This window comes from Dendrobates tinctorius, unplaced genomic scaffold (assembly GCF_039654945.1).
Source record: "Dendrobates tinctorius isolate UK_male_01 unplaced genomic scaffold, ASM3965494v1 ptg000144l, whole genome shotgun sequence".
Lineage (NCBI taxonomy): Eukaryota > Metazoa > Chordata > Amphibia > Anura > Dendrobatidae > Dendrobates > Dendrobates tinctorius.
The window spans coordinates 7,598,101-7,623,800 of NW_027361811.1; the positions used below are offsets into that span (position 1 = coordinate 7,598,101).

The window sequence follows — 25,700 nt, forward strand, 5'->3', positions numbered from 1 at the left end:
ATGTTATTCATACTTTAGCCGACATCTTGTTTATATGGAGTGTGCTCCTCACCTGTGCAGTATAGGGCAGTCTCAGTCTTGAGAATAGATGGCGATTCTTACAAGTGAAAAGAAGACATCTCACAATATTTCTAATTTTAAATTCTACATATCACTAAAGAGCAGTAGGGCTGAGTCTTTTTTATATATCTAGTGCATTGTGGATATATAGGCTGTTGAAGTTGAGGCTGCCCAATATGCAAAATTCCCCATCATCAAAGGGAGGTGTTAACAGATTTTTTTTTTCTTCTCTAGGGACATTTACTTTTTCCCTGCATGACATTCCTAATCATAAGAAGTCAACGTCTTACAGGGTAAAAATAAAAAGTCAGTCACCCAGGGAACAGTCTTTTCCAGCATGGTGTGGTGAGACTTGATGTCAGTTCTGATCACCGTGAGAGCTCCTCATTTTTGTTCCTTCTGGACATTACAGCGCCAGGAGGAGGAGAGCTGCGCTGTAATGTCATAACCTAAACGCTCTGGATCTAGGTATTGAGGAATGATGCCCTCATACCTGGGATAGATCGGAAATTGGATGTGACCATTGTTTGCACGCTGCAGTAATGACGACACAGCGCCGCTCTCCTTTCCTAGTGAAGAATCTCTGTAAACACCGCTTTGTTGCAGGGGAAACTTGCATATTGGGCGCCTTTAAATTTTAAAAGACAAGATTCCAGCAATGTAGTGGAGGGGAAAATGTTTTTATCCGCCCGTCTATTCCTTTCTAGTGATAAATACAGTTTAACCCCTTAACATTATCTCATACACGCACATATACATGGCATATATTGGGTATATTAAATATCCAACATCTGTCTCGAAAAGAAAAAATCTGGTTGTTAGCCATTTAAACTGGTAGTGTAGCATGCAGTATAAGCTATCGTACAATTGCAGGTTCAGATCCCCTAAGCAACAAAAGAAAAGTAAAAAGTTTGTTTTTTACCCCTTTACGACGTTTGTCTTGCATATATGCTACAGTTGGGAAGGAGTTCCTAACCTTTGACACATGGTACATCATGGTGATTATGCGGCCACTGTATCAGAAGGCACGATGATTGCATGAAGGTGTTTGCGGTTTCTGACAGTAGTACACCGGGACTCATCGCCATTGGGGATTTGCCCCCCCCCACCGCAGCTACAATTTCTGTGATTGGCGGTTCAATTCTGGACAGCCAATCACAGCTATTTCAATGTTTTAGCAAAATAAATAGCTGGACATCAATGATTGGTGTTATAACAGCGTCGATAATAGGCTGGTGCTAAGATACTGCAGCCCAAGCACAGATTGGTGCAATCAGAGAGCAGTCTGAACTCTCAGTGACCGCTCTGCACCACCTCATTCCAGCTTGGAGACGTTGCAGAGCAGTCACTGTGTCGTTCTGCTGTTGATCTGCTGGGTCTTGTGGTGACATAGCCTATTTTGTGCCATCACTTCTGCTGTTGCTGCTACTGCTGATTTGAAGACCCGATGAAAAGACTATAGAAGATCTTCCCGATCTGTTCCTGTCCTGTTCCCTGCTTTTTTTTCTAATCCACCCCAATCCATTTTTCCCCTCTTTCCTCCTTTCCCCAACAACCATCCTGCCACCGAGTGCTGATATCTACTTGATCCCTGGTCAGTACTTCTCCTAATTTTTGGCAGTTTTCCCACACCTCCGTGTGCGTCCTTGAGCATCCTATTGTTGGTGACCCCACCTCCCACCCCCAGGAAAACGCTTTGAGACTATGCATTATCCATGAAATGCAATAATTTGTGAAAAGTGTCCACCCCAAGATGACCACAAGTTTGACTGACTTCTCAAGATTCGGCCAGCCATTAATAACTTCAGCAATAAATTTGCTGAGGTGTACATTTCCCAAAGAGACATCTGTGTAGATGAATTCCTGATACACTTCAAAGGGAGGCTTAAATTCCAGCAATACCTGCTGGAATTTAAATCCGAGAGGACTTCCTAGGTCGCTTACTGGGCAGCTGCTCAAAGGGCAAGAGCAGAGCCCAATGTAGCGACCACATGCTGGTAGTCAAGTATAAGGACAAGAGGGATGTTCCTTTCTTGACCACCATAATTGGAAATGGCAGCACCCCCACCACTGTACACGTTGGAGTACAGATAAGAACATGGGGAGAATTGATCTCTCTGATCAAGTCCTCCATCCCTACAGTGCCATGCAAAAAACTAAGGTATGGTACAAGAAGCTGGCCATGCACCTTGTACAGCCGGCAATGTATATTACTTACGTGCTATCACGATCTGCAGGCCAGACCATCACACATTGTTTCAGCAGGTAGTGATCAAAGTGGGCAGTACTTCTGGCACTAAAGGTGCTCGTATAATACCATGGCAAGATTTCACAGGTGAGTCCCTCAAATTGCATAGAGAGGAAGGTAACAAAAAAGGTGGAAAATGTGTTACAGAAGGGGGGATAAGAAAGGACACCATTTGGCAATGTGACACCTGGCCTGTGCATAAGACTATTTAAAGTTGTACCACTCATCCGTGGATTACTAAATTTTTCTAATTTACTTTAATTTATTGCATGACTTGATGTACTCTACATAACTCACATGTCGACCCGATGCTCGCATATACCACCACATTATAAAATTAACATGCCACAAATACACTTGATAAATTCCAATATAGGGTCACTTTGTATGGGGTTTTCTACTGTTTTGGCATCTCAAGGGCTCCGCAAATGCGACATGGCGCCCGCAAACCATTCCATCAGTCTGCTCTTCAAAATATCACTTCTTCCTTTTGGATCTCGGCAGTGTGCCCAAAGTAGTTTTTCACCACCAGTGGAGTATGGGTGTAGGAGAAATTGCACAGAAAATACTGGGGTCCATTTTCTCCTGTTATCCTTTCAGAAATAAAAAATGGGGCTAAAACAACATTTTTGTGGAAAAAGCTAGATTTATTTTCACAGCTCAATGTCATAAAATTTTTGAAGCACCTGGGTGTTCAAGGTGGTCACCACACATCTAGATAAATTCCTGAGTGGTGAGTTTCCACTGTTTAGGCACACCAAGAGCTCTCCAAATGCAACATTGCGTCCCTTTCCTTCTGAGCCCTGCCGTGTGCCCAACCCGTAGTTTTCCACAACATATGGAGTATTTGCTTACTCAGGTGAAATTGCACCACAAATTTTGTGGTCCAATTTCTCCTGTTAGCCACAAATTTTGCATTTTTACAAGGGTAACATTTTTGTGGGAAAAAGTAAAATCTTCATTTTCTCTCTCCACTGTGCTTTAATTCCTGTGAAGCACCTAAAGGGTCAATAAACTTATTGAATGTGGTTTAGAACTCTTTGAGCGGTGCAGTCTTTAAGATGGTGTCTCTTTCGGATCCTTTCTGTAATATAGGCCCCTTTAAGACACTACAAATGTGATTTAATCCCCCCCCCCCTCCCCCCCGAAGAAAAAAAAAAAAAATTAATAAAATGGTTTTGTAAATCGTGTTGGAATGAGAAACTTTACCCCCCAGGTAAGCTAAATTCGGACTGCAAGACGGACCCCCATTTGACACATTAATTTTTTTTCTTTATTTTCCTTCTGAAAATTTGGGTGCGTGTTAGGGTCCGGTGCGTTTTATCGTCCCGAAGAATACGGTAGATTGATATAGGGTCAGACATGGCGTGCCTTGGCTCCAACTTCAGAAAGAGCTGTAGCCTAACAACCAGAGACAGACCTGATTTTAGATTCATGACGTGAATCAGGGTAAATCATTGATCTCCTGGAACAGACAGAACATTTTTTACATAGGTCTTGTAATATTAATTACAATATATGTTTTATAGAAATATAAAAAAAAAAGTTTAAATCCCCTCACCATTTCCTTTTTAAAAATTGAAACCCCAGAATTGTTTTTTCGGTTACCACACCCCTCCCTAAAAAAAAAATACAATAAAAATCAGATTAAAATGTTGTATATAATCCAAATTGGTATAAATGAAAATGTCAGCTTGCCATGCGAAAAACAAACTCCAGCATAACTATTGCTGGAAAGGTAAAAATGTGACGCAAACCACTTTTTTTTTTTTTTTTTTTTCTTTTTATTATAAACCTCAGAATTTTTTTTCACTACTTCCAAAACTTCCCTTTTTTATCATCGTAATTGAACTTTACTGGAGGATTATTTTTCTGCTCATTTTTACGAGTATTATATAATGAATGTTGTTAAAACAATGCCTAAAACAATGGAATTGCATATTTTTCACCATTTCACATTACTTGGGAGTTTTTTTTTTTCCTGTTATTTCCGTACGGCATGATGCCAAAACATACTTTATTCTTTACTTTCAGAACAAACGAAGAAAGATAATGATTTGGATGAAAAAAAAAGTCCTTCTCCACAACTGCACAAATTAGAAGAGGAGAAAGACGAGGAGGTCGGCAGTGATGTAAATCCTAACCTACCAAATGATGAGGAGGATGACGAGCCCAAAGTAGAAGATGTTGAAGATCCTAATAATAAAGAAACTGAAAATGAAGAGGTCGAAAGGGAAAACCTAATAAACATGGATGGTCCGCCTGAAGATGAAAAAGGTTAATATTTAATATATCAGGCAACAAAATGATCACATAGTCAGCTGCTATAGATTTAAAGGGAACCTGTCACCCCCCCCCACAGCGTTTTTCAGTTAAAAAGCCACCTCCAGCAGCACTAAGGCTGCATTATGTGAAGGTGGCTCTTCTGTTTCTGACCCCTAGTGAAGCAGAAATATTGACTTTTATAAATAGGTCCTCATACCTGTAATGCGTCCCATAGGTATGGTGTGTCCCCCTGCATCAGTCGTCTGCCAACCATCCATCATGTCTCTGTCCTGTGTCTGGGCGCCGCCTCCTCCTGTGTAGTATGCCTGTGCTGTGACAACTCTAGCTGCAGCTTCCCCCATCCCCCTCCTCCTCTTTCGCGCTTAGTTACCCGCTGTTTACCTTGGATACCAGCTCCCAGCATGAGCATGCTGGTATCCAGGGTACACAGTGGGTAACTAAGCGACGCACACACTTATACCCGCGTCCTCACAGGTCCTGATCGCTGGTGAGATCTGCCTGTTTGACAGCTCACCAGCGATCATGTAGCGACACACCAGCGATCCTGACAAGGTCATATTGTTGTCGGGATCGCTGGTGCGTCGCTATGTGTGACGGGGGCTTTAGAGTTTATTAGCCAACTTGCACTGCAAGTGTACACACCCACTGCTTCAAGATTTGTTAGGTCCACGTAATTATTACGTTATGGCTGGTTATGAGCTGCCGTCATATCCAGAAATCAGTGTAAACCATCATTTGACACATTTTTAACCAAAAAATGTTAAGTCTGGAAAGTGTAAACTGATTGTTTTCTTTTTAAGCTGCAAAACAAAGCCAGCAGGACAAAGAAAAACTGAATGATTACAATGGAGATGACGCAAATGAGGCCGAATCCGAGACCGACAAACAAGTGGAGCTGAGAGCTAACGATCAGAGTATAAGAGGTAGGTTTGTATCCTGTTGCCTTCTGGATTGGGCAACTGATGGCTGAAATTGTTATATACACTTATATCACTAGCAGAGCATATGCATCCAGTCACACTGGCAACTTGTGGCGCAGAGCCGACTAGTAAGAATCAAATGAATAATTCAAAATAATGGAATCATTTTGTTTATTAAAATGATGCAATGTGGTATATTTTGTATACTTGCACATAACTTATAGATGCTGTAGATGCATTTCTCATGAAGCCTTTCTGATCCCCAGCCTGTTATACTATTATTACTACTACTTCTAGGGAGTTATACATGCGAAAAGGGTTTCAGACATAGAATACAAACATACAAGTACAATAAATGAATGCATTGATAGACTGGTACAGAGAAGGAAAGGTTGCTGCCCTCATGGTCTTATAAGTAAATGGTCATGAAGTAAGTAGTTTGGGTGTGGGGGGGATAAGGGGTTAGCAGCCATTGTGGTAATGAGGTGGCAGCGGCGTTATTATAGGTTGTAGGCAGTCCATTGAAGGTGGGTTTTCAGGTCACTTCTGAAGCCTTCAGTTAAGGGACGACAAATGAAGTGCTGAGGTTGTGATTTCCAGAGGACAGGAGGCCAATGAGACACAATCTTAGAGACGATTGTATGAGGGAAATAAACAGGCATAAAAAAAAGAGGAGGTGTTGTGAATTTCAGAGATCAGACATTGATCACAGCCTATTTCCTATGGTTTGTAGCATACCGTCTTGTATGTCATCCTTAGGACATTAAACGGAGTTCACTAGGTAATTGGAAGGCAGTGAAGGGATTGGCAGAGGATTGAGGAGAGGTGAATTCATTGGGTAGCATAGTTAAGGGTAGATTGGTGGAGTGCAAGTGTGTGAAATGGGAACCTACAGAGGAGGGTGTTGCAGTAGTCAAGGCAGGAGATGCAAGATACAGCTCTGGCAAAAATTAAGAGACCACCACTGCACAGTTTTATAAAAAATCAGCTTCTCTACATGTCTGACAGCCATTCCATTCCAGTGTCAGTTGAATTGCAACCAGAGGACACCTGATTCTACTTAATGTGCTTCTGATTAGGTGATCACCTGAACCAAATCTTATTTAACCAAGGAAAGTATAAAAAGCCCTGCTGTGGTGTTCACAAGCCTCTTGCAATAGCGCAAGCTGGATGGCAAAACAAGTGCTAGTAATATCCCAAAAGTAATAGGAATGAAAAACTTTTAACCATGCCAAAGGAGTTGAAAAGAAAAATCTTGAGTGAGGAAGAGAAGGGGTCAGTGAGCATCCTGTTGCCTCCATCCTTAAAATTTCTAAGACTGCAGTCCATTACAACAAGGTCAAGCAGCAGACATTGGGGACAACAAAGCTACAGACCAGCAGAGGGCGAAAACGACACTCCACTGACCGGGATGACTGTCATCTTATTCGAATGTCACTCAGCAACAGCAGGATGACATAAAGTGACCTACAAAAGGAATGCCAAATGGCAGCTGGGGCGAAGTGCACGGCAAGATCAGTTCGTAACAGGCTCCTAGAGGCAGGGTTCAAGTCATGTAAAGGTAGAAAAAAGCCTTTCATCAATCGGAAGCAAAGGAGAGCCAGGCTGAAGTTTTCCAAAGACCATAAGGATTGGGCCATAGAGGACTGGAGTAAGGTAATCTCTGATGAGTCTAATTTTCAGATTTGCCCAACACCTGGTCATCTAATGGTTAGATGGAGACCTGGAGAGGTGTAAAAGGCACAGTGTCTTGTACCCACTGTGAAATTTGGTGGAGGATCGGTGATGATCTGAGGATGCTTCAGCAAGGCTGGAATTGGGCAGGTTAATCTTTGCAAAGGACTATGAATCAAGCCGCATATAAGGTTATCCTGGAAAAACAGTTGATTCCTTCTGCTCAGGCATTGTTCCCCAACTCTTGAGGACTGGTTTCTCTAGCAGGACAATGCGCCATGACACACAGCTAGTGTCAATCAATGTGTGGATGAAGGAACACCACATCAAATCCCTGTCATGGCCAGTTCAATCTCCAGACCTGAACCCTATTGAAAACCTCTGGAATGTAATAAAGAGGAGAACTGATAGTCACAAGCCATCAATCAAAGAAGAACTGCTTCAATTTTTGTACCAGGAGTGGCATAAGGTCACCCAAAAGCAGTGTGACAGTCTTATGGAAAGCATGCTGAGACGCATGAAAGCCATGATTAAAAGTCATGGTTATTCCACAAAATATTGATTTCTGAACTCTTCCTGAGTTAAAACATTAGTGTTGTTTCTAAATGATTATGAACTTGTTTTCTTAGCATTATTTGAGGCACTGCATTTTTTTTATTTTGACCATTTCTCACTTTCTGAAAATAAATACAAAATTTAGTGCTTGGAAATTTGAAGACGTTGTCAGTAGTTTATAGAATAAAAAAGCAATTTACATTTTACTCAAATATAGCTATAAAGAGAAAAATCAGACAAACTGAAAATTTTGCAGTGGTCTCTTAATTTTTGCCAGAGCTGTGTATCCTAACATTTTTGCTTACTTGGGATGAGGAAATGATCACATTTCCATCCTCACACTACACGGTATTTGGGTTGTCAGGACTTGCATACTTGTTTTCTAATCAGATTGCCCTAACAGAATTATCAATATTACTGTTATTAGTACACAACTTTCACTGATTCATTTTGCTTTTTAATAGACGTTAAAAACGGAAATGAACCTGAAGACAAGCAAAACGCAGAGAAAGAGTACAAGCTAAGACTCAAATAAGATACTGGCCCCCCATTTTAAACACTTTACCGCAGTTGGATTGGTCCCCAACATGAGATGCCTTTAAAGATGGACCAGAATGTCGGTGATTTTAGAGAACTGAAGATTGATTTAACACACAGAAACAAGCTTGAAGCCCATTTTTTAATTTTCTTTTAGGTTTTTATTTTACCCGAGACTTTGTAACCTTGTTCTCATACATATTAAAGCCTTACCACAGACTGAATAATAAATCACAGCAAAGGTATAAAGCGTAAAGGATCTTGGCACATTCAGATGGATAGCAAGAGGACTTCGGACTGAGAATTGTCTGCCTTCTTTGACTGTGGCTGATGGACCTTTGGCAGTTGCTTCTGTTGTGTTTAAGACCGCACAGGCCTGCAGATAATCTCTTCCTAATTATCAGTAACCCCAGGGCTAAGTGATGGGATAACGATTTGTCTGTTAGATGGGCTAGTGAAAACACAAATATAAGTAGGTGGTTGTCATGTTCCTTTTCTATCTGAACTGTAACGAGTCATTCCAGGGATATTAGCAATAAACGTGCACATGGTGTCTCGGCCACCAAAGTAGAGAGAATGGATCACCGGTTTTCTGGTGGTAGTTTTAGTTTATACAAACAATCTTTTTTTATAGTGATATTTTAATTGCAAAGTAGTTCACATCATATATTTTTTGAGAGAGGCCTGTAGGTGGCAAGTCAGGCATTACAACCCCTACCTTCAGCAGAACATAGAATATGAAAATTACCATGGGGTATGGTCAGCCTAAAGGTGTAACCCCATTTGTTACAGGTATGGCAGATCTGGTGAATGCTATAATTTTCTGAAATATCTGTACCTGTTTTCAGAACTCGCAGGGGAAAAATAAAGACCTAGGCAACTCCACGGTCCAGGATCAGAAACCTGGGGACTTGTGTTTCAGATATTTATGGCATATCCTGGGTGTAATATGGGAATCTTTTTAATCTTTGCAAATGCTGCTATGTAGATTTCGGGAAGGGTCGAGGCTTTCATATTCACCCATGTCTATGGGCTCAGCACAAGTCTTTTTCTATCTATTCTGCTGCTGAGGAAGTGACTCTTTCTTCCCATTTGCCCATGGAAGCAATGGAAAGTGACAGTGTCATGTAAAAATTGTGGGCACGCTTTAGCTCTGCAGACCATTTAGTAACTTAGTGATGTTGCAAGAATTGCTCAGTAGTGCTGACGAATGTGCAGATTTTTAACATTTTGCCACTACAAATTATAAAGCTAAATGACATCTGGTGAAAAAGTTTGCCTCCTCGTTTCAGATTGATAACTCCACCAGACAGTGCAATGTGCTGCCATATGGTGCTTTGCATTGTGTCAAAATGTTTCAGTTGGAGAACATGACAACTGTTGGGGGCATTACACAAATGAATTGAAAACAACAACTGTGTGCGTCTCCTGTATGAAAGCCAAAATATACGGTATTGCCCAACCCTGAGCCCATGTGGAGGTGTTATACGTTTTCAGCCTTCACGCCAATATTGTCTTGCAGCGAATAATCCCAGCGCCGCCGTAGCCTTAATGTTTTACCAGTTGCAATCCAGTGTGTTGCTTTACATCACAGCTGTACTGCTGTGCAGTGATTTACCATCTATACTGTAATCACACGACTGTCTCTATAAAATGTGAATTCAGCTTAAATCAAGCCATGAAAAAGGGTTTAATTAAATTAGTGTGAAGGAGAATAAAGATCAATTTTTTTCTTAGATTGCGCATAATTTTCTGAATTAAAAGGGAATCTGTCAGCAGGATTTTAACCCCCAAACTATTTATGAATTTTTTTTTTTATAACTAGTTTAGCAATAACTTTGGCCATCCATTTCTTCGTTACTGAAAATTCTGCTTATATGCAAATGAGGTTGAAGAGCCATTTGTAGATGTAAAGTCTTTGTTAGGATCGCACATGCAAGAAACTCGGACGAGTCTCGCATATTAATACCCGGCACTCGGGAGTGGAGCGCGCGGCAGCAGCATGTTTTGCTATGCGGCCGCACGCTCCGCTCCCGAGTGCCTGCAGCAATGCCGGGTATTAGCATGCGAGACTCATCCGAGTTTCTCACATGTGTGATCCCGGCCTTACTCTACCGCTTCTTTGCATGAAATCACCCAGCATAGAGGCTGTCAGTTAAGCATGAAGAGGACAGGCTGACTAGGGAATAGACCTGGAATGACAGAGGCTTCTAATCTACATGTAGCTCTTCAGCATTTGAATTGATATGCAAATGAGGCCAATGTCCCAGTCTTGAGGAAGGGACTGACCATGTAAAGGTATTCCTGGATTTTTTAATGAGCTACAAGCACATATAAATAGTTTGGGGTTGAAATCCTGCTGGCAGGTTGTCTTTAATTGGGTTGGTATTGTGTAATTATCTGCTGAGATGAAATTGTACAGAAACTGTTTAATTTATGACCTTTTAAGTATCAAAGTAGATTAAAAAACAAAATTTGTGTTGCGTATTTATTTTTAATTTAGGTGCTATTTAAATCGCCTCACTTTTCACAAACTTTATACATGATGTAATTAAATGTCTGCAGAACAGAATTAAAAAAAAAAAATTGTTATTGTGCCTCTGTTTGGGAGATCTTTGGTGAGGCTTGTTCTTTCTCCAGTGTGTGAGATGTAATGACAGACAGCTTGATCTACTGGGCTAACCTCCTGAATGTTTTTGAAAGCACAGATGACTAAAATTTCAATAAGATACCTGTGGGTGAAGGGACCACACAGCAGAGTTTAGCTGTGTCACATTACTAGTATAGTAGTGCTGATAGATTTTGTAATGTCAGCTATGCTGTACTGCCTGTCCAGAGATGTGTCCATAATCACACTAGTGTCTGTTGTTTTCAGGTAAACCTGCAATCTGTCTGCAGCGAGATTAAAGCAGGATGTCATTACATCTCACTAAAGGAGTAGTCCAGAACAGGCAGGTTACTTCTGTGCGAGATGTAATGACAGTCCAGACCTAACTGCAAAGCAAATTACAAGTTAGTTGAGCACTGCAGACATTAGTGTGATAACTGACACTCCATAATCAGGAGAACTGATAGGTTTGTAATGTGACAAAGCTATACACCACTGCACTGTACCTCCTCCACACACACAGCTGTATCACTATACATCACAAGCTGAGAAAGTTACTCTAAGCTATGGTAAGGGGTGGTTTCTTTCCTTTTAAAGGTATATTCCAATCTTCAAGATCCTATTGCAATATGTTGTATGTGTAGTAATATTAGCAAATATCTCCAATTATTAACATAGTATGGTTTTTCTGATTTGCTGTGTCTCTTTCCTCATGTGTAGGCATTGCAGGACTTTGGGTATCAGTGGTCATAACCACTGATATAGTGACAGCTAGTTGCTAATGGTCATAACCATGGATACCTAAAGTCCTAAACAGACCTCAAAAACTAATCAATGGGATTATATAATCAGTAGTAACACCAGAAGCACCAAAAATAACCCCTAAAATTTAGCTTTTAATTCAGTAACTAAAAACATTAGTGAAAATGACTAAAAGAAGGAGTAGTAGAGGACAAAAATGAAGGGTAAAAAATATTTTAGTTCTCTTCAGTTATCACATAATGGGCCACCAGCTAAATTGCCCTAGTTTAACCCTTCCTAGCCGCGGAGGTTGGCACCCTAGTTGTAGACGATATGGCGCCCCCGCTCAACGTCGGTATCCCTAATGGCCCCTACGTCTCCCTACATATACAAAAAGGGACACAAAAAAGAAACACACACTTATAATACCGAAAAAAATATATAAAGAGACATGAATGGTCTCATAGATAATACTAAATTGCTATGAACTTATCTCGTAGTATTTCTGATGGTATGAAAACCCCAAAAAGACCTTATCTCGGAGTCAAAAAAAAGTGATAGATGGGGTTAATATCCGGCAGCTTAGAGAAGGACTTATCTCGTAGTCACAAAAATGCTAATAAGCTGCAAATGGCAGACCCAATTACCAAATAGCAAAATTATTAAAAAAAAACGGCTACAAGAGAATTCAATGAAAAGCACATATACCGATTTATTTGTTGGAAAAAATTTGTTGGAAAATAGTACAAAAATTGTACATTAAAGGCAGTAAAAAAAGCAGCCTATGTAGCACATACGGCAGCCGTTACCTTGCAAGTGAGGGTAAAGATCACCCTATTTCACAGGAATACAATATTCAACTCAAATCCAATATCAGTGCATAAAACAAAACACACCAAAATGTGCTACCTAACAAAAATCATATATAAATAAATGAAAAAATGAGGCTACCATATTCATCTCTGATTATGCAGCGTGGTACACCGATATTCAAGTAGCAATGCATACAAAGTCACATAGCATAATTGCTCAGTAGATTAAATCTGAATAGATAGTACCACAGAGGGATCTGCCAAAAATAATGTACAACATTATACTTATCAGCCACTTGATGCATATGGAAACCCGACGCGTTTCCCCCTCTTAGTCCGCTGAGGGTTCATCAGGGGTCAAAAAGTGGGGTCTCATTACCCCTGGCCGAGAGAGCAATACAGTGTGCGGCTTTACTCCAAGCGCGTTCACCGCCATTGTTTAAAGATTCCGCGCCGGTATAGAACGCCCACTTCCGGTCACCACAATCCAAGATGGTGGTCTAAACCGGAAGGGATCATATTGAGGACGGACAGTACTCAAAGGGCCGTGCAGCAGCCACCTGAATGACGTAGACGCCGCGCACCTTACTAAAAAGCACTGATGGAAACAGGAAATTCACAAACTAGTGCCTGAAGCAAAATGATTAAATAAAGTGATACATCCATCACAATGGAAATGCCATATCCCGCAAATAATGTGCGGACAATCTTATAGAAAGAGTGTAACTAGTTGAAAAATAACATGCGCACGTAACCATCCACATAAATTCAACAGCTTTATTGTTCAGAGCACCTAAAACTTCAAAAAAAAATAGATGAAAACAGTCCTCAATGGCATGGAGTGGAATAAATGTATCCCTAAATAGAATAAATAGAAAATAAGAAACAAATGAAAAAATACCAATAGTAATAATATACCGACCAAATTATCAAAAACACTATAAAGAGCTGGCTGGGAAAATGTGAAACACACTGATTATAGATAACTACTAAAATTTAGCTGTTCATTCAGGCCTTTTGGGCTCTGTGATTCAAGCCAAAAAATCCAGCGTGTCTCACGCTGTAGGATTCTATTATCCCAATCTCCCTGTCTGACTGCGGGCTGCCCTCTCTCTATAACACGAAAATTAATATGTTTATCATCACCTTCATGTACCATATTGACATGACGGGCTAAAGGGGTATCTCTTTTACGTCTAATATCCCCCAAATGTTCACCTATGCGGACACGTAATTCACGCTTTGTTTTGCCAACATAGTCAAGGGGGCAGGTACAAGTACACAGATATACAACTCCAGTGGTTTTGCAATTTGCAAAGCTTTTCATTTCGTAAATCCTCTTTGTATAGGCACTGCAAAAAGTATGGGATACACAGATATATTTGCAGAAGCTGCAGTGTCCACACTTAAAGGTACCTGTTGCTCTATTCCGCAGCCACGTTTCTTCTCTTTTCTGAGGTTCCAAATGACTACCTACCACCCGATCCCTTATTGACCTACCCTTCCTAAATGTAACTGATGGACCCTGAGTGATACAATCACATATGTCATTATCCATTTTCAGGATAGGCCAATACTTCTCCAGAATGTTCATAACTTTACCGGATTAGTCATCGAAGGTCCCTATCAATCTAGTAATTGTATTAGCGTCCTCCCTAACCCTCGGAGTCAACAATGACATCCTACTTACTTGTTTGGCGTGCTTATAGGCCGGTTCAATCACCCTTGTTGGATATCCCCTGCTCCTAAACCTCCTCCACTACTCGACTGCAGTTCAAAATCATTCCAATCAGAGCAGTTCCTCCGAACTCTGAGGAACTGACCCCTCGGTATACCTCGTTTAAGAGGGGGGGGATGATGATTTTACCACCTCAAGAGACTGTTAGTAGAGGTTGGTTTTCGGTGCAGGTTGGTTTTAAGCAAGCCATCTGAAGAAATAGAAATAACATCCAGGAATGTGATCTGATCTCCACCTACCTCATGGGTGAAGAAAAGACCCAACTCATTATTAAGGGTATCAACAAAGGATCTGAATGATTCTCCACACCCCGCCCAGAGGACGAGGATGTCGTCAATGTACCGACCCCAGAATAATATCTTTGGGGACCAGACTACATCCTCGTCCCCAAAGACCTTAGGGTCCTCCCACCAGCCCAGGAGCAAATTAGCATAAGTAGGGGCACAAGGGCTCCCCATCGCTGTGCCCCTGAGCTGGTGGTAGTACCTCCCATTAAATAGGAAGAAATTGTGACAATACAAATTGAAGAAGGTCCAGCAGGAAATTGTTGTGTGCTCCAAAGTGGATACCCCTCCCCTTGAGAAAATGTTCAACAGCTCTTAGACCTTCTGTATGGCCAATACTGCTATACAAAGCCTCATCAATGGAGGCCAGTATCGTACCTGGGTCCACTGTGATTCCTTCAAGTTTATTAAGAAGGTCCATAGTATCTCTCAAATATGAAGGGAGGGATAGCACAAATGGTCTCAACAATTGATCCAAATACCTGCTGGAGTTCTGACAAAGGGCATCGATCCCCGAAACGATTGGTCTACTCTTAAGGGGATTGAACCCCTTATGAATCTTAGGCAGGGAGTAAAACGTAGCTGTAACTGGCCACTTGGGTAATAAGAAATTGAACTCATTCTTTGAGATCAACTTCGAATCTAATGCCTTTTTAAGCAATGCTGACAATTTCAGACTATACTCCTTCGTCGGATCACTCCTCAGCAGCTCATACGTTGATTTGTCAGAGAATCCTCATACACATTTGAATATATTTGTCTCTGTTGAGGATAACAGTGTTACCCCCTTTATCAGAGGGCTTCAATACAATCCGGTCATTACCACCAAGTTCCTCCAAAGCCTTTCTCTCACGGAAGGAGAGATTAGGTGGGACCCTATCTCTCTTGGAGTCAATCTTACAGATCTCTGCCGAGACAAGCTGTTGAAAAATGTCAATACTCCCAGTATCACCAATGGGTGGCATCTTTTTGCTTTTTGGTTTCAAATCAGAAAAAGGGCCCACCCCAATATCTCTCTGCCCTTCCTCAGACAAATCAGCTAAAGCATTACATCAGGAAGTTCCTCCTCCGTTATCCCAAGTTGTTGACATTTGTTTTTATCATTCAGAGCAAAAAAAAATTTCCACTTAAGTTTTCGTGTAAATAAATTAATATCCTTAACCCATACAAATGGGTCAAACCTGGTCGTAGGAACAAAGGATAACCCCCGCTCAAGAACCCTCTTTTCTATATCTGACAAATTGTATGAGGACAAATTAATTATCTGATTGCCATTGTCCCCTACAACCAGAGCCCTCATTTTTGATTGTTTGTCCGCTCCCGTAGTTTGTATGGTGCTAATTTGTCAGATATAGAAAAGAGTGTTTTTGATAATTTGGTCGGTATATTATTACTATTGGTATTTTTTCATTTGTTTCTTATTTTCTATTCTATTTAGGGATACGTTTATTCCACTCCATGCCATTGAGGACTGTTTTCATCTATTTTTTTGAAGTTTTAGGTGCTCTGAACAATAAAGCTGTTGAATTTAAGCGGATGGTTACGTGCGCATGTTAATGGATCAATTGTTGAGACCATTTGTGCTATCCCTCCCTTCATATTTGAGAGATACTATGGACCTTCTTAATAAACTTGAAGGAATCACAGTGGACCCAGGTACGATACTGGCCTCCATTGATGAGGCTTTGTATAGCAGTATTGGCCATACAGAAGGTCTAAGAGCTGTTGAACATTTTCTCAAGGGGAGGGGTATCCACTTTGGAGCACACAATAATTTCCTGCTGGAACTTCTTCAATTTGTATTGTGTCACAATTTCTTCCTATTTAATGGGAGGTACTACCACCAGCTCAGGGGCACAGCGATGGGGAGCCCTTGTGCCCCTACTTATGCTAATTTGCTCCTGGGCTGGTGGGAGGACACTAAGGTCTTTGGGGACGAGGATGTAGTCTGGTCCCCGAAGATATTATTCTGGGGTCGGTACATTGACGACATCCTCGTCCTCTGGGCGGGGTGTGGAGAATCATTCAGATCCTTTGTTGATACCCTTAATAATGAGTTGGGTCTTTTCTTCACCCATGAGGTAGGTGGAGATCAGATCACATTCCTGGATGTTAATATTTCTATTTCTTCAGATGGCTTGCTTAAAACCAACCTGCACCGAAAACCAACCTCGACTAAGGTGGGAAAATCATCATCCCCCCCCTCTTAAACGAGGTATACCGAGGGGTCAGTTCCTCAGAGTTCGGAGGAACTGCTCTGATTGGAATGATTTTGAACTGCAGTCGAGTGATCTATGGAGGAGGTTTAGGAGCAGGGGATATCCAACAAGGGTGATTGAACCGGCCTATAAGCACGCCAAACAAGTAAGTAGGATGTCATTGTTGACTCCGAGGGTTAGGGAGGACTCTAATACAATTACTAGATTGATAGGGACCTTCGATGACCAATCCGGTAAAGTTATGAACATTCTGGAGAAGTATTGGCCTATCCTGAAAATGGATAATGACATATGTGATTGTATCACTCAGGGTCCATCAGTTACATTTAGGAAGGGTAGGTCAATAAGGGATCAGGTGGTAGGTAGTCATTTGGAACCTCAGAAAAGAGAAGAAACGTGGCTGCGGAATAGAGCAACAGGTACCTTTAAGTGTGGACACTGCAGCTTCTGCAAATATATCTGTGTATCCCATACTTTTTGCAGTGCCTATACAAAGAGGATTTACGAAATGAAAAGCTTTGCAAATTGCAAAACCACTGGAGTTGTATATCTGTGTACTTGTACCTGCCCCCTTGACTATGTTGGCAAAACAAAGCGTGAATTACGTGTCCGCATAGGTGAACATTTGGGGGATATTAGACATAAAAGAGATACCCCTTTAGCCCGTCATGTCAATATGGTACATGAAGGTGATGATAAACATTAATTTTCGTGTTATAGAGAGAGGGCAGCCCGCAGTCAGACAGGGAGATTGGGATAATAGAATCCTACAGCGTGAGACACGCTGGATTTTTTGGCTTGAATGACAGAGCCCAAAAGGCCTGAATGAACAGCTAAATTTTAGTAGTTATCTATAATCAGTGTGTTTCACATTTTCCCAGCCAGCTCTTTATAGTGTTTTTGATAATTTGGTCGGTATATTATTACTATTGGTATTTTTTCATTTGTTTCTTATTTTCTATTTATTCTATTTAGGGATACATTTATTCCACTCCATGCCATTGAGGACTGTTTTCATCTATTTTTTTGAAGTTTTAGGTGCTCTGAACAATAAAGCTGTTGAATTTATGTGGATGGTTACGTGCGCATGTTATTTTTCAACTAGTTACACTCTTTCTATAAGATTGTCCGCACATTATTTGCGGGATATGGCATTTCCATTGTGATGGATGTATCACTTTATTTAATCATTTCGCTTCAGGCACTAGTTTGTGAATTTCCTGTTTCCATCAGTGCTTTTTAGTAAGGTGCGCGGCGTCTACGTCATTCAGGTGGCTGCTGCACGGCCCTTTGAGTACTGTCCGTCCTCAATATGATCCCTTCCGGTTTAGACCACCATCTTGGTTGTGGTGACCGGAAGTGGGCGTTCTATACCGGCGCGGAATCTTTAAACAATGGCGGTGAACGCGCTTGGAGTAAAGCCGCACACTGTATTGCTCTCTCGGCCAGGGGTAATGAGACCCCACTTTTTGACCCCTGATGAACCCTCAGCGGACTAAGAGGGGGAAACGCGTCGGGTTTCCATATGCATCAAGTGGCTGATAAGTATAATGTTGTACATTATTTTTGGCAGATCCCTCTGTGGTACTATCTATTCAGATTTAATCTACTGAGCAATTATGCTATGTGACTTTGTATGCATTGCTACTTGAATATCGGTGTACCACGCTGCATAATCAGAGATGAATATGGTAGCCTCATTTTTTCATTTATATATGATTTTTGTTAGGTAGCACATTTTGGTGTGTTTTGTTTTATGCACTGATAATGGATTTGAGTGGAATATTGTATTCCTGTGAAATAGTGTGATCTTTACCCTCACTTGCAAGGTAACGGCTGCCGTATGTGCTACATAGGCTGCTTTTTTTACTGCCTTTAATGTACAATTTTTGTACTATTTTCCAACAAATTTTTTCCAACAAATAAATCAGTATATGTGCTTTTCATTGAATTCTCTTGTAGCCTTTTTTTAATAATTTTGCTATTTGGTAATTGGGTCTGCCATTTGCAGCTTCTTAGCATTTTTGTGACTACGAGATAAGTCCTTCTCTAAGCTGCCGGATATTAACCCCATCTATCACTTTTTTTGACTCCGAGATAAGGTCTTTTTGGGGTTTTCATACCATCAGAAATACTACGAGATAAGTTCATAGCAATTTAGTATTATCTATGAGACCATTCATGTCTCTTTATATATTTTTTTCGGTATTATAAGTGTGTGTTTCTTTTTTGTGTCCCTTTTTGTATATGTAGGGAGACGTAGGGGCCATTAGGGATACCGACGTTGAGCGGGGGCGCCATATCGTCTACAACTAGGGTGCCAACCTCCGCGGCTAGGAAGGGTTAAAAACTAGGGCTGACTAGGGCAATTTAGCTGGTGGCCCATTATGTGATAACTGAAGAGAACTAAAATATTTTTTACCCTTCATTTTTGTCCTCTACTACTCCTTCTTTTAGTCATTTTCACTAATGTTTTTAGTTATTGAATTAAAAGCTAAATTTTAGGGGTTATTTTTGGTGCTTCTGGTGTTACTACCTAAAGTCCTGCAATGCCTGCACATGAGGAAAGAGACCTAGCAATTCAGAAACACTATACTACGTTTCTAATTGGAGATATTTGCTAGTATTAATATTACACACATTGGGATAGGATCTTGGAGATGGGAAAACCCCTTTAAGTGTTGTTTGCTTATGATTGGTCATTATTGTACCAGAATAAGAAGTGAAAACTGTCCAACACCCCATTTGGATTTTCCACATTGTGTGGACTTAAGACTTTTCCCCCTCAAATTTGGGGGGGGGGGGAAATAGGAGGTACGCCTTTATAGTCCAAATGTAGCTGTGTGATCTCGGCCCAGCCATTTTCTACAGAAATGATTGTACAATAAGTGCAGTGGGAGACTTGTTTCATGAGGCAAATTGCAGTATTCAGACCTGGGGGATCCTTGGTAATAAAATTGGACACCCAAGCTATTTTAAATATTTAATGGAAAACATTGGTATTAGAACACAAGAATTAAACCCCACACAGCCAATTTACAAAGAATGTCCACCTTGTGGCTTTACATAAAAGTAACCAGTGCACTAAAAAATAAAAATGGAAAAAAGTCTAGGTTCCTGTGTGTCCTGCAATCAGCACACAATACCAGGTCAGAACACGCTGCTAGGAAAACGGCTTACAGTCTTTTTGCTGACTATTTATACAAGTTTCACAGCAGGGAAATACTTGTGTGCAGAAAAGTCAAATTCTGGAGGAACCTGTACAAGAAAAAAAATAAACACAATGTTATGTGCATGCAATGATAACAGGCTTGTATAGGTTTCACTGGGCAAACCAGAAATTGCTTAACTACAAGTGGTCTAAGGCAGAATACCATGTCCTTTGCCACATGAGCTATGTTATTACTGACTGCTAGAAACATTTGTTACAGAATTTTAGTAACATGGAAAAATAGGTCATGTTATAAAACCTTAGCATCTTATCAATAGGATTCAGCTATTATACAAAACTAGTGAGACCTTACTCTTGGCAAATGGGTTCTAAGAAATCTGTCAGTTTTGTCTAGCACTTGTCCAGACGAGTTAAGGGCCTGTCACACTAAGTGATATCGCTAGCAATATCGCTATAACTTGTGACGTTATAGCGATATTGCCAGCGATATCACTGTGTCTGATACTTACCTCCGACCGGCTCCCCCGCTGGTAATCGCTGATCGCTTGAGAACAGGCTGGACTGTTTCTCGTCGTCAGCTTCCTGCGGCGCTTCCTGCTGTGACGACGAGCAACGCGTGGAGCCGGGCGGGAGGACGCAGGATCGCCTGGTGTGACAGGTAAGTAGCGACCCCTGTCCCCAGCGATGTCGCTAGTGAGATCTGCCTGTGTGGCAGCTCACTAGCGACCACTTAGCGATGTACCAGCGATCCTGACCGCGTCATATCGCTGGTCGGGATCGCTGGTACATCGCTAAGTGTGACAGTACCTTAATACCAAATTGGTACTCCCCAGATGATATTGGGGAAGAGGAGAATCTGGCACATTAGATTTCCACTGTCCAATCCTTCTCCTGTCTGGGAGTTAAGCAGCTAAAGTTCAGGGTCCATACCGAACACCTACTGTTTGGGCATGAACCCCAAACATTGACTTCACCAGGAAGACCGTATTACTGTTCAGGTTCAGCATCACGAACACTGTTTCTCGCGCTGCTGCTCTGACTGGCTAGAGCGTAGCGGTTCTGACACTGTCAGATGACCGCGCAAGCCCACAGCTGTGATCAGAGAGAAAAAGTTTACCTCCAGTCACTGGTGTTAGCTAATGGGACTACTGCTCCCATCAGCCTACGCCTGCTGCCACTAATAACAACAGCAGGTGGTGGCTGATGGGAGTGTATTCATCAGCTGGTGCCTGCCCTCTAAATAATTAAAAAAAAAAAAAAACATGGGTTCCCCTACATTTTTACCAGCCTGGCAAAACTGACAGCTGTAGGCTAACACCCTCAGCTGTCAGTGCTAGCGAGGCTGGTTATCAAGAAGAGGGGTCCCCCACGCTGTTTTCTTTAAAAAATATTTAATGTAAAAAAAAAATAAAAAAAAAACACTGCATGGGGTCTCCCCTGTTTTTGGCAACCGGCCAAGCTAAAGCAGACAGCTGGGGGGCTGGTGTTCTCAGGCTGTTAAGGAGCTATGGATATTGCCCCCCTCAGCCTAAAAATAGCAGCCTGCAGCTGCCCCAAAAAGGCGCATCTATTAGATGCGCTAATTCTGGAAGTTCGCCCGGCTCTTCACACTTGGCAAGTGGGGTTGATGTCAACTGTGTATTGTCCAGTGGCATCAAGCATCTGTAAGACGCCTATCCATTACAAATCCTATAATTGTGTTGTAAATAACCACACAGCCAGAATAAAGTCTCTTATTTAAAAATTAACAAACAGTTATACTCATCTAACAACCATTCCATTGAAGCCCTTGTCTCCTGTAATAAAACAACCATAGCCCACACCTGTGTTGTTGTTTCCCACGCCGTAATCCATGTCTAGAGATAAACAGATGCAACCATCCAGACTGAGAACCACTGAGGAATGAGCTGCCTCTGACGTCATCGAGGTTACCAGAGATCACTGAGGCTGCGTTCCTAGTCAGGCCCCTGAATTGCAGTGACCTCACCGCTAGAACAGCGAGAGGGGAAAAAAAAAAAAACTCACGGTGCAGCAGTTAATTCACCGAAGTTGACCGTGAGAAATTTCTCCCGGTGAACTCGCCACTTTCCCGTGAGAAATTTCTCACAGTGCTAGCGATTATCTCCGCAAGGAGTAGTAGTCCCATCAGCTGCCGCCAGTGAACTCAGATTACAGCTGAGGGCTCACACTGGCTGACCGGTGGTAATGATTTTACCATCCATCAAAAGCAGTGTTGCTGCACTGTCATACAGATGACAGCATGGCAAGCACGGGATGTTTGGGCCCCCCATTCAAGTGAATTGGTTTCAGGTACTATTCTGGTACCCAAATCAAAACTTTTTTTTAACTGTTTGGCAAAACCCTGGATGTTCGGGTTTGACCAGTCTCTGTCTTATAGCCTTTTCCCATTTGTCTAAGCTTAATGGAGTGTTTAAATTTTTTTCCCATCAGGACATGTATACATTCTTACATAATGTAATATCTTTGGTAAAATGATTGTATAGGTTTTTAGTGCCCCAGGAAGATTTATTACTTATGTTAATAGTACTACACTGTGTTCCAAAAAATATTTCCTCATATTTTCTCTAAATTTCCTATATGAATTGCAGTCAGTGTTATTTTCCAGTCATCTAATATTCTAGTATAATTGCAATGTTTTTGAAAAAACTGCCTATGAAAACAGTATATTTTTAAAAATAAGAAACTCAAAATGCATGTTCCAAATTATTATGCACAGCAGAGTTTTCAACCTTTTTATTTTGAACAAAAAAAATGGTCAATTGTGAAATTATAAGCATTATCAGCTTATTACAAAATTAAATCAAACCGTTTTCAAGTCAAAACTTTATTCTAGGTGATGTTACATTTGCACATAGGACCCCTTGCTCGAAAGAATCTTCTGAACTCTCTCGTCCATTGAATTTGTCAGTTTTTGGATGGTTTGTGCTTCAATTGTTTTGCATGTGGACAGAATACCCTCCCAGAGCTGTTGCTTAGATGTGAACTGCCTCCCACCATCATAGACACTCCTTTTGATGATGCTCCAGAGGTTCTCAATGGGGTTGAGGTCAGGGGAAGATGGTGGCCACACCATAAGTTTGTCCTCTTTTATGCCCATAGCAGCCAGAGATGCAGATGTGTTATTTGCAGCATGAGACGGTGCATCATGTATCATGCATGAAAATGATCTTGCTGCGGAAAGCACGGTTCTTCCTCTTGAACCATGGCAGGAAGTGCTGTTTTAGAAACTCCACATAGATTATGGAGTTCATCTTTACCCCTTCAGGGATCCTAAAGGGGCCGACAATCTCTCTCCCCATGATTCCAGCCCAAAACATTACTCCACCTCCTCCTTGTTGGCGCCTTAGCCGTGTTTTCATGGGGTCTCCATCAACCAGCCATCCTCCATCCATCTGGACCAGCGAGTGTTGCACGGCACTCATCGGTGAACAAAACAGTTTGGAAGTCAGTCTTCATGTATCGTTTGGCCCACTGGAGCCGTTTCTGCTTGTGTGCAGTGGATAGAGGTGGTCGACAGGATGGCTTACGCACAGCAGCAAACCTCTGAAGGACCCTGCATCTTGTTGTTCGGGGGACGTTGGAGGCACCTGCAGCTTCAAAAACTTGTCTGCTGCTATGACAAGGCATTTTTGCAGCTGCTCTTTTAACCTGACGCAATTGCCTGCTGGAAAGAGTCCTCAATTTTTCCTTATCAGCACGCACACGTGTGTGCTGGGAATCAGCTGCATACTTCTTGATTGTGCGATGATCACAATGAAGTGTTTTGGCAATGTTGATTGTAGTCATGCCTTGACCTAAATACTCCACAATTTGTTGCTTCTCAGCAACCGACACATCCTTTTTCTTTCCCATTTTGGCAAAAAATGTAGGCTGCTTAATAATGTGGAACAGCCTTCTTAAGTAGTCTTGCCATTATTTGGACACACCTGCCAAACTAATTTGCACAGGTATCTGCAATTGCTTTCAGTGATATAAAGAGCCCTGACACACATCACCATCAATGAGTTTAAATGACAAACAAAAAAACATTCTAACCTTATCACACCTAAACTCTTTTTGCATAATAATTTGGAACACAGTTTATTTTCGCATTCGGTGTCTTATTACGGGTCAACTCTCGGATATTACTACAAAAACCGTCTGACTGCTGTGCTTGCCAACAAGGGTTTTGCCATCAAGTATTAAGTCTTGTTTGCCAGAGGGATCAAATTCTTATTTCTCACTGCACAATGCAAATAAATTTATATAATTTATACAATGATTTTATTTTTGATATTCTATTTCTCAATGTTAAAATTAACCTACCTTTAAAATTATAGACTGTTCAGGTTTTTGTCAGTGGGAAAACTTACAAAATCAGCAAGGGGTCAAATAATTGTTTCCTTCAATGCATGCACTGATACAGTATGTATCAGTGCCCTTATTAACCGAGCTAATGACTTGGATAGTAGTCTCCTCAATTCATGTATTGATTTCCCTATGTAAAATTTGAGGCAGGGGCATCTTATTACATAGACGTGTTACACCTCTGGCCTTACAATTAGTGTTATCCATTATAAAATACTCTATTGTCTACAGGGTGGGTAAATTTACTTATTCTTGGAAAGTACTTCCAAAATGTGCATGAACCGATTTTTGCCCCTGCAGTAAGTGACAGATGGATATCCTCCAATGACATCCCTTAAATCTGTATCAGCTCCTAATATCAGCCAATATTTACACAATGTTATACGCACTTGTCCTTTTTACATCAAATTTTCATGTCCCTATGAATCTTATAGGTACTCCAACTTTCTGGGAGCCTCATCCAACAGCCTCTCTATTTGTCGCTTTGGCCTTATTGAATGCCCTATGCAACACTTTCTTAGGGTAGGTCTCAAACAGATTTGGTCTCTCTCTTCCAATTAAGACATCATATGTATTTCATATACATACTAATTAATATATAGAGAAAACCCACGTCAACTAATAATTTTTTTTAACTGGAAAAGCTGGCACCCTCTGTCTTTAGATGCCAGCAAACCGGTTGGGCAGTACCATCAGGCAAGGTGTAATTGTTCTAATGAAGCTTTATTTGGAAGAGAGAATCAAAAATCGGTTTCAGAGATTTTCGGCAAGAAGTTACCCTAAGAAGGTGTTACATAGGGCATTCAATACGGCTAAAGTGACAAATAGAGATAAGCTATTGGATGTGGCTCCCAAAAAGGTGGAGGACCCGATTAGAAGATTCATAGTGACATATGATGTAAATGGGACAAATGCATATAACATTTTGCGTAAATATTGGCTGATATTAAAAGGGAACCTGTTTTGGCCACTATAAGATGCGGCCACTGCCTTTCAAGGCTTTTCTCTCTCACCCATGACGGCACCACGGAGACAGGGGATCCGCCCATCAAGGACAGGAACCTACAGATAAAAAGGGCGGCACCTCTCCTCCGCCCCCAGTTGGGTTCCTGTCCTTGACGGGTGACCTATTGAACCAGCAGCAGCTTACCTGAGAATCCAGGGCTGTCTCGTCCGTGGTCTGGAAAGCGGGGAGGCCCCTGTCGCGGCGGGGGTCGGTTCCTGAAGCCACCACCGCTGCAGCCGACGGTCTCAACAGGGTGAGCGGGGGGGGGGGGAGAGGACCGAGCCACCGCTCCAGAAAGGAGGCTGGGAGAGACCCGGGACACGCGCGGGCAGCGCCATGGTACAGAGGTGTACCAATATGGCGCTACCCCGGAAATGGATAAGATGACTTCCGGGTCCCTGCAGTCGGCGTATGCGCACTGCGGGAAGCGGGCAGAGAGCGGTGCAGGCTGGGAGAGGAAGTGACGTCACAG

The 25,700-nt window shown here is 41.6% G+C and overlaps 2 protein-coding genes across 4 annotated transcripts in view; one reads left to right on the forward strand and one right to left on the reverse strand.

Moving 5' to 3' along the window:
- The window catches only part of GOLM1 (golgi membrane protein 1), an 84,402-nt gene extending 73,648 nt beyond the window's left edge, over window positions 1-10,754 (forward strand). The window contains exons 8-10 of the mRNA XM_073545993.1: window positions 4,343-4,585; window positions 5,395-5,517; window positions 8,208-10,754. Of these exons, the coding sequence (XP_073402094.1) occupies window positions 4,343-4,585; window positions 5,395-5,517; window positions 8,208-8,278 (437 nt within the window). The 3' untranslated portion in view covers window positions 8,279-10,754. The remainder of the gene's footprint in view (window positions 1-4,342; window positions 4,586-5,394; window positions 5,518-8,207) is intronic.
- An 8,898-nt stretch (window positions 10,755-19,652) lies between these two features.
- The window catches only part of NAA35 (N-alpha-acetyltransferase 35, NatC auxiliary subunit), a 143,538-nt gene continuing 137,490 nt past the window's right edge, over window positions 19,653-25,700 (reverse strand). For all 3 annotated transcript variants that reach the window (XM_073545995.1, XM_073545996.1, XM_073545994.1), the window contains exon 23: window positions 19,653-19,940. In XM_073545995.1, the coding sequence (XP_073402096.1) occupies window positions 19,881-19,940 (60 nt within the window). In that variant the 3' untranslated portion in view covers window positions 19,653-19,880. The remainder of the gene's footprint in view (window positions 19,941-25,700) is intronic.